The 12,214-nt window shown below is 36.1% G+C and overlaps 1 protein-coding gene across 2 annotated transcripts in view; it reads left to right on the top strand.

The window, feature by feature from the left end:
* Positions 1-12,214, top strand: part of LOC117399654 (probable ubiquitin carboxyl-terminal hydrolase MINDY-4) — a 44,883-nt gene that overhangs the window by 17,142 nt on the left and 15,527 nt on the right. For both annotated transcript variants that reach the window (XM_059022273.1, XM_033998961.3), the window contains 5 exons: positions 4,959-5,047; positions 7,119-7,220; positions 7,463-7,526; positions 7,811-7,876; positions 8,132-8,199. In XM_059022273.1, coding sequence (XP_058878256.1) covers positions 4,959-5,047; positions 7,119-7,220; positions 7,463-7,526; positions 7,811-7,876; positions 8,132-8,199 — 389 coding nt within the window. The remainder of the gene's footprint in view (positions 1-4,958; positions 5,048-7,118; positions 7,221-7,462; positions 7,527-7,810; positions 7,877-8,131; positions 8,200-12,214) is intronic.

The following is a 12,214-nucleotide window of genomic DNA, read 5'->3' as shown; positions in this document are numbered from 1 at the left end:
TTTGAAAATGTAAAGACTGGAGAACAAAAAAAAGGAAATCAGGTAGTAATACTTACAGTGACAAACAATCCTCAGAATCGGTCATTCATAAGGCAACAACACTGCTAACCAACATGTTCTATTGAATGCAACAATTTGATTTTTGAAATTAACATTGCTTTCTAAAATCATAAGCTTATACTACATTGGTCTGTAATACACTACAAAAAAAAAAAATAGCCACATTAAATATGACAAATTACATGATGAACATAGTCAAAAAACATTGGCAAGGCATTCACCAGATAGTGTTTTTACATGTTAGTCAAAGAATTGACAGCATTCTGCACAGGCTGCCCCCCTTTGGGAATCATGGCTTCTAATGATGCCATGTGGTGGCAGATAAAGATTTCTGACTGCCAGATTGCCAGAGCTCTTCGAATGCTGGAGTTGGAGGATACACAAAGATGTATAGCTGGTCAGTTCTGTGTGTCCCCTACTGTTTCAAGATTATGGACACATTATCAAATTACAGGTTTGTACACTAGACGGCCTGGACAGGGTTGTGATAATCCAACCACACCACACAATGACTGATATCTACACAATGTGGCAGTAAGGACTAACCAGTTCACAGTACATGGGCTCAATGTCCACTTCAGGACAGCTGCTGCAGAACTGAGAACAAGATTGCATGTCTGGTTTAAGGTCAAGAAGACCAGCTAGAGGTCCACAATGAACCCCACAGCACCAAAAGAGTGCCTTGATTACTGCCTTGATCACCAGAACTGGCAACTCTCACACTGGCACCTTTTTTGTTAGCAGATGAGTCAAGATTTCATCTGTCCACTAATGATCCACAAGTTTGAATATTGAAAGCCTGGGGGAAAAAATGTGCTCAGTTTTGGAGGGGGACTCATTTAAGGTTTAGGGAGGCATTTGCATTGGCGGGCACACAAACCTTATTGTGCTTCCAAGGGGCGGATTTACAGCTTGACGGTAGAAAGACCATTTGCTGGTGCAATTGACCCTGAGTTGGTTCTAATGCAAGATAATGCCTGTTGTAATCCTGCCAGGCTTGGTTACCCATGGTCCGATCCTCCATTGTAGTTTATGATTAAGCATTGTCTTTATGCTATCTGATACTTGATTTGTATTCACTGTAAATTTTGCTGTGTGATAGTACTTCAGTGGCCGGGTTTTCATGCAGCTTAGAAAGTCGGCACTCTCTCTCCACAGTCATCATTTATGTGGCATAGCACGCACATACCACGCACATTATATGCGCTATAGGAAGTGCGTGTCTAAAACATTGTATGACTTTAAGGGGTGGGTAAATCGTCTTTTTTTTCATGGAAACCTGTTTGGAAGTCGTACATTATGTTTTCAAGACTTTCAGCAGTGCAAATCCCGTTTGTGACGTAACCTTGCATAACTTTATACTGTACGGTGCCTATAGAAAGTCCACACCCCCTTGAACTTTTTTCACATTTTGTTGTGTCAGTGCCTCAGAGTTTCATGCATTTAAATGAGGGTTTTTTCCCACTTATCTACACACCATACTCCACACTGTTAAGGGGAAAAAAGTTTTTATTGAGAAATATTATATATTAAAAATAGAAAACTGAAAGATCATAATTGGATAAGTCTCTACCCCTCTGATACTTCTCCTAATACTTGGTGGAAGCACCTTTGGCAGCAATTACAGCTGTGAGTCTGTTGGGATAGGTCTCTACCAACTTTGCACACCTAGATTTGGCAATATTTGACCATTCTTCTATACAAAACTGTTCAAGCTCTGTCAAGTTCCTTGGGGAGCGTTGATGGACAGCAATCTTCAAGTCATGCCACAAATTTTCGATTGGGGCTCTAACTGGGCCACTCAAGGACATGTACCTTTTTGTTCCTTAGCCACTCCAGTGTAGCTTTGGCTGTGTGCTTTGGGTCGTTGTCATGCTGAAAGGTTTACTTCCATCCCAGTTTCAGCTTTCTTGCAGAGGGCAGCAGGTTTTCCTCAAGGACTTCTCTGTACTTTGCTCCATTCATTTTCCCTTATATCCTGACAAGTGCCCCAGTCCCTGCCGATGAGAAACATCCCCATAACATGATGCTGCCACCACCATGCTTCACAGTAGGGATGGTGTTGTTTGGGTGATGCGCTGTCTTGGGTTTGCGCCAAACATAACGCTTTGCATTTAGGCCAAAAAGTTCCATTTTAGTTTCGTCAGACCACAAAACTTTTTGCCACATGGCTACAGAATGTTTTTATGCATACTTCAAACGGGATTCAAGGTGGGCTTTCTTGAGTAATGGCTTCCTTCATGCCATCCTACCATACAGGCCAGATTTGTGGAGTGCTTAGGATATTGTGGTCACATGCACACTTTGACCAGTCTTGGCCATAAAAGCCTGTAGCTCTTGCAAAGTTGCCATTGGCCTCTTGGTAGCCTGTCTGATCAGTCTTCTTACTCGGTCATCCAGTTTGGAGGGACTGCCTGATCTAGGCAGGGTCTTGGTGGTGCCATACACCTTCCACTTCTTAATAATCATCTTGACCGTGCTCCAAGGGATATTCAATGCCTTTGATATTTTTTTATACCCATCACCTGATCTGTGCCTTTCAAACAACTTTGTCCTGGAGTTCTTTTGAAAGCGCCTTGGTGCTCATGGTTGAGTCTTCGCTTTGAAATGCACTACCCAGCAGAGGGAACCTACAGGAACTGCTGAATTTATCCTGAAATCATGTGAATCACTACAATTTAACACAGATGGAGGCCACAACTTGGTGTGTGATTTTGAAGGCGACTGGTTACACCTGAGCTAATTTAGGATTGCTTTTACAAGGGCGGTGGACACTTATCCAACCAAGCTATTTCAGTTTTTATTTTTAATTAATTTTCTACAAATTTCTAGAATTTTTTTTTCACTTGGAAGTTGTGGAATAGGATGTGTAGATAAATGAAAAAAAAAGCTATTTTAATGCATTTTAATTCCAGGCTATAAGGCAACAAAAGGTGAACATTTTGAAAGGGGGTGTAGACTTTCTATAGGCACTGTAAATGAAGGCTGTGCCATGCAATCCTTTATTGGCAAGCTTATTTGACCAAATAGGGGGGAAAAAAGCATACAGTACGAGGCGTATAAAGACTTCTTCATACAGTTTTTTTTTTTTTACGTGACACCATTTATTTAACATTTCAGATTATTGCCATTTGACTCATAAAAAGTGCTTTATAGTTAATTTGTTTATAAGCAAGGTTATAAAAATACTGAAGCTACTACAAATAAAAATCAGGTCATCGGATAGCTGATTGTTTTAGCCTAGATTGTTCTGTCCCCCTTATCAATAAGATGCAATTCATTGAACACTAACTTAAGTACCATCTATCATAGGCACCTAAAAAGTCACGTTTGTACCAAAATATGTATTACATTAGCATTGCTGAATTAATGCTGCCATGTACCGAAAACACTACTTGTCGAATAATAATAATAATAATAATGAAAAATAAAAATATATATATTTAAAAAATGTACTGTACTAAACATTCTGACTGGATAATCTTTATATAATTAACTGAAAGTGCTGGTATTTTAGCTTTGTAGTAGAATATAAAGATTTGCTGAAGCTACGGTTCTGTAGGAAAACTTGTACACGTAGATATGTACGTGTGTATATATCCTTCGTACAAGGATAGTACACAACACTTTCCTATGGAATTTTTATTATTATTATTATTATTATTATTATTATTATTATTATTATTATTATTATTATTATTATTATTATTTGTGTAACGCTATGTCTCTGTGTGTACCCCCCCCCCCCCCCCCCCAATTTATTTTTATTTTTTTTGTTACATTTTGTTGGTGGCCAAATGAACCAGGCTCTGCACATCCTAAAAACTTTGTGGAAACCCAGTTTAAGAAAGCTATGTGATATGAACATTCACACAAGGCCAAATTGGAACTCAGGCACATTTAAATATACCCTCCCATATTTTAATATTAATTCGGTTATTTGCATTTGGAACAATAATTTCTGTGGCATAAAAAAAAAAAAGAAATACATGGAAACACACACAACCCAAAAGTATTACAAAAATAGAGTGAGAAAAAGGTGAGACTTATTTTTTTGTGCCATATAATAAAGCTAAGTGGACTGTATTCATAAAGCATGTTTATCTGTCAGGTTCACTTAAAACCTGTGGTTGTGTATTCATAAAGCATGTTGATCTCTACAAGGGTAGATTTTAGTCACATTATGCACAGCTACAGTAAGACAAATAATATTTTTTTACTTTACTACTAATTTAAATAATTTCTAATTTACTATTATATACATTCCGTGTTTTTTTTTTTTTCTTGCAACTAATAGTATACTATGTTATAAGTTACTGCTTGGTACTTTAATAATCAATTATCTATCAATTTAAGATTTCATATGACAAACGCTTATTTTTTGCACAGGCAGGGGACACACTTGGGGATTATAATTCTAGTTTTAGTAAATATTCATTCATGACTAACAATAAGATACAAACCATTTGTTGATGAATACAGGGGTCAAATACACAAGGGGCTACATAAATATGAACGTAAATCTATATTTAAAAAAAAAAAAAAAAAAGAAAGCAAAATGCACTTTAATGCACACACAAACACACATTTTCCTTCTCCACACGCTTTAGTTCACTAGGATGAAATATTAAAATTAGGCCAGGGCATAGTTGATGGCCTCCACTACTGGCATACTGTTGTTATTACTTCTCGCTGCCAAATATTTTGTTTAAATATGTAATATATGAAAACAATATCCTTCTTTTTTTAATTGGTAAACTGTGTAAAATAATGAATCAAACGTTATTCACAGTTGCAGAAATTGTTATGGAATGTTATACAGTTTGAAAAAAACATTAACTTTATTTGTACATGTTTTTCTTGTGAGTCTAAAAAACATGAATGTATTGTTTTTCCAGGGTGGCCCTTGTGGAGTACTGGCTTCTGTCCAAGCCTGTGTGTTGCAAAAGCTCCTTTTTGAAGAGACTAGCAGCAGCAGTAAATCTCAGTAAGTGCATACTTTACAAGCAAAACATGAGTCTTCTCTCACACTCATCACCAAAATTGTAATAAGGCTGGCATTGTGATGTTGTGACATCTATGCCCAGTGCATTATCAATTGATTTATTATTGTTCATTGAGCTGATTGGGGAGGATAAGTTGTCGGCATACAATATAATTTAAAAGACCAGATTTTTTTTTTAGCTCAGCCAGAATTTCTTCTGTTAGTGTGGAGTCCCATGAAGAGACTGTTTTCAAGGATAATTCAATTAAACGCTTTTAGGCTTTGCTATGCATGTCCTTCAGAGTGAAATGTCAACTTGACAATCTTTCTTAAATTGTGTAGGGATTCATAATTTTTTAAGGATAGGGTTGAACATTTATATATTTTATGTATTAAAATGTATGTAATAATTACTAGTATAAAACACATTTATCTAACCTGCTTTACTGTACTTCTTAAAGTGCCCCAATCATATATATCCAGGATTCAAAATGTTTAATTATATTTTCTGGGCGATTCTAAATTTAGATTTCAAGAACCAAGTTCTTACAATGATTCCCTCTCCCCAAACAGACATAATCAGGAAGGAAAGCAGAATTATATGTGCAAGAATCACACAACAAATAAATATCCCATGCAAATGCTTTATTGCATCTCTTGAAAACTTAATTTCAAACAAAGAATACAAAACAACACAAAATATAGACATTGCTCCCCCTTTATAATGCTGTAGTCGGGAGCCATAGTTAAGAGACCGTCCTGTTTGTGTTCCGCCTTATAATGAGAATACTAGTGTTAGTGTAATGGCATTATGGAGCAAATGGAAGCCATGACCATACTGCCTTATAACCAGTTACGCAGTATAAAGGGACGCCATGTAGGGGAGCACTGTATCATTTTTTGCTCCAAGCAAAAGCTACCACTGCATAAATTCACCTGCTTCCATGACTGGATATAATTTACATATAATAAAACAAGCTCAGAGCTGGTGGCAAAAAATGTCCATTTAACTTTTGAAGCTAACTTTCTTTTTAAAGAGGGTACCATAGCAAGTGACAATTCAGGTTTTACAGTAAGTTAACATTATTACACTCTGCCCAGGGTAGTAGATCTTTAGTCTCCTGTCTTTTTGCCACCAAATCTGAAAGGTATGATTACATTTAAATGCATTCAGTGCATTAATATCTGGTGTGTCCACACTGATAAGCATTAGTCTTTTGACTGTCTCTGCCAGTAGGGATGACCTGATTCTAGTTTTGATCAAGTTGTGCATAGTGCCAGAGTTAGCAGTTTGACAATGTTGGGGTACAATACACTACTCCGATCAGATTCTAGATGACTCTTTTTGACATTTCAGGAAAATCAAGTATGGCATATTGGTTGGCCGTAATCTGCTTAGTTTCCCCATTCAACCTTAATCAAATGGTGTGTATTATGGTCTCAAAACCCTCATGCATTTCCCCAAAGACTTTCACCATCCTTTTCCTTTAGCACATGTAGTGAAGACAGAGTGGCCACTTTAGCTAAATCTGCATGATGAAATGTTTGGAAGGTTAATTAAACTAAGTTGGCATAGACTCTGAAGGATATCTACTGGAAAGTGTGTGGCAGCAATATACTTTTAGCTATGTATACATTTCAAAATGCCACCAGCCTTAGCTTGCTGAGCTAATGATGTCACAAAAAGCATCATAGTTACAAAGAATTACATCAACAGCCCCCCCTCGTAAAGATAACCACCTAGTAGAGTACACAGGGAAACACTTCCAATTTGCAATGTTCAGGATGTCTTTCTTCAGTCTCCCTAACTCTGCTGGTGAGTAATGGTAATACTGGTAAATGGTGTTAACAGTGTTCTGGCATCATAAACAATTAACATGTGACCAAGCTCTTAATGCAACCCACATTAGGAATACATGCAAAAAAACGTCCTTGAGTTTATGTAATGTGGGAGACTGTAGCATAAAACAGTAACACAATTCTGCAGACTTTTTAACTTTATTTGCAAAACAATTTGTGAATACTGATAAACCAAAATATATCAAGCATTTATTTTTTGTATGGGTTTTTAAAGACGACTGCAGCCTTCAGATTCTCATAGAAGCAAGAAACTTGCATTGGCAGTAGCTGACATCTTATGGCGTGCAGGAGACAGAAAAAAGGCAGTTGTTGCACTGTAAGTTAATGTTTGTTACATCTTTTTACTTTTTTTAATGGAAAAACATGTGATTCTCCAGCAGTATTAGGAAGACACACAGAATTATGCCTTATAGTTTTGATAGCGTATAAATTATTACATAAATAAGCATTATTTAAATTGCATAACATTTTTGTGTTATTAACAAAAGTGATATTCTAAGTGATGCTCCACAACTTGTTTTCGATTTTCTAATGTATAGTGTGTGATTTTCTTTGTAGTTCCTCTGGAGAAAAACAGTTCATTCCAGCAGGAAGATATAAATCTGATGGAATTCTTGAAACGGTGTGGATTTATTATTATTATTATTTTTTATTAAAGTCAGACTCTAAATTTTAAAGTAAACCGCAGTCACACTTTCGGAATTACACTGTGGTGAGTGAAACGATTTTGACTTTTGGTATGCCAACAAATTGTACAAATCCTGTGAATTATCTTTTTTTTTTTTTTTTTTTTTTTTGCATGTCAGGGTGGTTTGTAACATTAATCAGTTCACTCTGTAATTTATATATTGTACCAATTTTATTTTAACTTATAACTATTTTTGTCTTTTTTTTTTTTTTTTAAAGATAATACTTCACACAGTGAGTAGTCAAGAAGACTTACCGTTGTTTTTGGAGCAGAATATTCACCAGGTATGCAGTTAGTACTGTGGATTTTGAAAAGAGGAACACATTGTAATAACTTAAGGGCTCAATGTTGTTAGTCTGGGTTGCTTGGGGCATCTAAGATACACCTGGGAAATTATAATGGTAATTTGTATGGTATTTGTGATAAACTAAAATGAGTCCCAAGCTTTAAACATTTTAAATGAGCAGTTGTGGAAACATTAAAAATGCACCCTGCTAATTCCAGGGAAAGACTTTTTACTTTTTACTTCTTTCTTCCAGTTTGAGGTGGGCCCCTATGGGTGTATTTTACTTACAGTGTCTGCTATTCTATCAAGATCTACAGACCTGTAAGTACAAGTTTATGAGTGTTTGAATTCTAGGTAAACAGAATAGTTAGATGAAGTGCCTAATTTTATGTATTTTACCATTACAACCAAATACCATACTATGATGTATAAAATTGAAGGTGAACATAATGAGATACCATAGGTAAGCCACATGGTCTGTCATGAGTTGCCTTGTGTAGAACAAAGTCAATCCTTTTTATCTGATGAAGAGACAACTGGTTTTTACATAAATCAGCAAGCTGTATAGGTCTGATTGATGGGAACGATCCCCACAGGAAGTAATTCCCTCACCCAGACAGGTGTGTGCTTTTAGTAATAGTAAGCAAAACAATTACATTTGCTTTAGCGACAGCTCACGCAACTTACACTCACATTACATGTTCAATAAAATAAATTAATTTGCGGTTAGAGAGGCAAGTTAAAAGACCTGACCTGGCTTAAAGTGTCTGTAAATTCTGGAGCCATTTGGCAACCCTGATGAGAGCTGACCACTCGGCCCTCAATGCCCGTCCTGCTCCTAGTAAAGTGACCTAATTGATTCCAGAACTGCATCTATTCATCTTTATCAGAGACTCAGCAGTTATAACACGGATTGGTAATCAATTTCATTCACTCTTTGTCCTAAGTCTTTCTCCATCATAGTGCTATCAGCAATCTAGTGTATAGCCAGATTCGATATAAAACATATACATCTCGCAGCATCTGTGGATCCTGTCCAGCAGCACAGGCAGACTATGTTTTTGCTGTCTTATTCAGTTTCTTTGTTTAGCAGAAATGTCAGGGTTGAAAAGGTCAGATTCAAGACAGACAATTCTGTTCAGTTGTTGGAAATACACTTCTTAAAATCTGTCTTCACAGGAAACACATACTAAGTATATTAATCAGGTAAGAAATTCAATATTAGTAAATTGTGGGTGATATACAATATTCCAAGCTGCAATGGATATTGATATTTGCAATTAGAATCAAGAGAAATAGAAGGCATTAATTCTTTCTTTATTATAATAATAATAATAATAATATACCATTGCTCTATTTTGCTTTCTATACAGTATCAGGAAAATGTGCCTTCAAGAAGGTAGACTGCATCTAGTAACTCAAACTGCATTGATACTAATCTTTATGGCTGTCTGTAATACTGCAGTGCTTAAATTGATCCTGATCTTGCAGTGCTAAAATTGATGCCGATCACTATCTTTATTCTATAGTGTACTATATATGGAACTAGGTTGCATAAGCCTGGAGAAGATTATTTAATTTTCTGCCTAATTATTTATGTGACCTGATCGAAACCCAGGATCCCATGTATGCATTCCAATGAACTCTACATACTACCCAGTTAAAAGCCTAAATGAGGCACCATGTCTTGTGGACCAAGCACCCTATCACTGTAACACCAGATTTCAGAGCTCACTTTTCTCTGAGTTCAAGCAACTTGCACATAATATCCTATAATTGATATAGTGTTAGGAAATCACTGATGCACATCTATAATGTGTGTGTGCATCATGTATAAACTGTGAATGAAAAAAAAAATATATATATATATACACACACACACATATACACAGTTGTCCCGCGTTATACCGCCCCCCTTTATAACACCACCGTTGCATACCGTCAGCTATTCTCTCTGAACAACAAATGTCACCAATATAAAAACAGTGCTATTTTTACCCATTATATCGCCACCCCGCAGTCCGCCACCTGCCAACTTCCCAAGACAAGCAAATTAAATATAAGCATTGTAGTTTCCCTGATTGTAGTGCCAGCGAAATAATCATGGCCAATTAAAACAACAAAGTTATGCAGTTAACCTTTGACTCGCTTTCCAAATTCGTTGTTAACTGAACGTTCATACCAATGTCATCAACACTCCCGCTACTAAAGCAAAACAGAAAGTACAACATGGCGAGTCGACCCTACATTTAACACCAGAACAAAAACAACAAATCTGCATGTATACATCTGAAAATAATAAAGCAAGTCAGCAAGACATCGCAAATGTTTTCTCGCCTAAGTGAGGCATATTGTTAATCGAAGGACAATCAGAGGCATTCTAATGGATACAAACAAATGGCTTACCCTGATGGAACGGGTCGATTTGTTTAACCTGAAAAAGGCTTGACGCAGTCTAAAATAAGTGACTTTTGTAAACCACAGTAAAGGTTAAAAAAAAAAGAAGTACGGTAGAGGTTTGTTTGTTTATGTACAAGTTTTGAACAAATGAAGGCTGACTTAAACTAAAGCTGCAGTTTTGTAAACAGCAGAATATATTTTTTGTTTTACTTTTCGCTCAAAAAAGTGTTTGTCTGTACATATTAAACGTTTGTTTTTTTTAACTGCTTAAAAAATAATTCCGTTGAACTTAAATTGCTTTGTGAAATAAATAGGTGGCATCGTTAAGTGGAGGGATAGTATTCAGTAGACTTACAGTCGTGTCACAAACAGCAAAGTTCACATGAGCAGTACAGTAAAAAAAAAAAAAAAAAAAAAAAAGTATGCTTTTTTGTTTTTATGGCATTGTTGTTTGGGTTATTTGACACTAAATGATTGTTTATTTTTTATTTTTTAAAGTATAAACTGTGCCTCAAAAATAACCATGTAGGGCTGTGTCCGAAGGTATGAAGGTTCGTTCGCGAGCCAGGGATTCGAAGCTTGTTTAAACTTTCAAAGGTTCGTCAGATGCCATTCACGCACTGTGTGTTTTTCCTTTTTTTTTTTTTTTTTTTTTTCCTGTTAACATAAACTGTTTGACCAGTGTGGGAATACAATAAATCACACATTAAATCTCACTCACATGCAAAATTTGATCTTTTGATTTGTATAATACATATTATGTAAACAAAAGTTGTTATTAAAATCCGCTATCAAATCGTTATACTTATAGCAACTCTACATGGTGCCGCTGCCATGTGTGAAGCAGGGTATAGTATCCAAAGCAGTGGGTGAGTACCTCTAGTGGCTGTATTGCTGCAGTAAAATATGTGCCGAGTACCTAGTGTACAAGACAGTGTAAGAGAGGTGCTATGGTAGAATATGTTTGAAACATACAAAATATACCCCAACACTAATAATTTTAATTTCTAAAACTGAGCATCGTCCTCCGCCCCTCCCCGCTCCAGCTCGTGTTATCCAGAGGCAAATCTTTAATTTCTTCATTCGCCATCTCAACAGCAAAACGTTGTATAGTGTAAGCTGTATTTAAAGAAATGTCTCGAAACCCCTCTGCTGTTTGGGATTTTTTTGTTAAATGCCCAGACGACCAAAAAAAAAAAGTTAAATGCAAACTGCAAGTGACTCGTATCATCAAGGAGGTATAACCAATCTCCGGGGTCACTTGAGAAGCGTAAGTTCATATTATTAGTAGTATTATTAATATTTTTAGTAGTAGTAAAATGTGACTGATAACCTGCTTGGAACGGTGACTGTTAAATAAAGCTTTGTCCACTGCAGCTGGTGCAATGCAAGCTTACTGTAGATCACAAGCAAGCTCAATTATGTGTAAATAAACAAGGTGTATTTTAGTTTTTATTTAAATTATAAAAACATGATTAATGTTCTTTATAACGTATTTTAAACTACATGTGAATGTTTTATTCCATTTATATGGATTACCTGTAAAATAATAGGATTTTCAATCAAATATATACAAGTAGTAAATTATGCAAATGAGTACCATCGACGGTTCGAACCTTCCTTCAGCCATGTGTTCCGAACCTTCGAAGGTCAGGTCATATGTACCCTTCGTTGCAGCCCTATAACCATGTATGTTTCATACAGATGGGAAAAGATGATAAAACGTCACTAGTAAACCTACTGTTGTGTTAAGAACTAGTACCGTAGTGTTAAAAAAGATTAATGTTTTATTAAAATGGCCTGGAGATACTGTAATTGTATAGCTAAAAAAATAAAACATTTGAATGTATTGCAAACATAGAAGGTTGTGTGTGTGTGTGTGTGTGTGTGTGTGTTTTTTTTTTTTGGTTGACCCTCACTGTAACGTCACCCTCTT

Source organism: Acipenser ruthenus, chromosome 4, assembly GCF_902713425.1.
Source record: "Acipenser ruthenus chromosome 4, fAciRut3.2 maternal haplotype, whole genome shotgun sequence".
NCBI lineage: Eukaryota > Metazoa > Chordata > Actinopteri > Acipenseriformes > Acipenseridae > Acipenser > Acipenser ruthenus.
The sequence above is the reverse complement of the archived record's forward strand: the minus strand, read 5'-3'. Positions and strand labels throughout refer to the sequence as shown.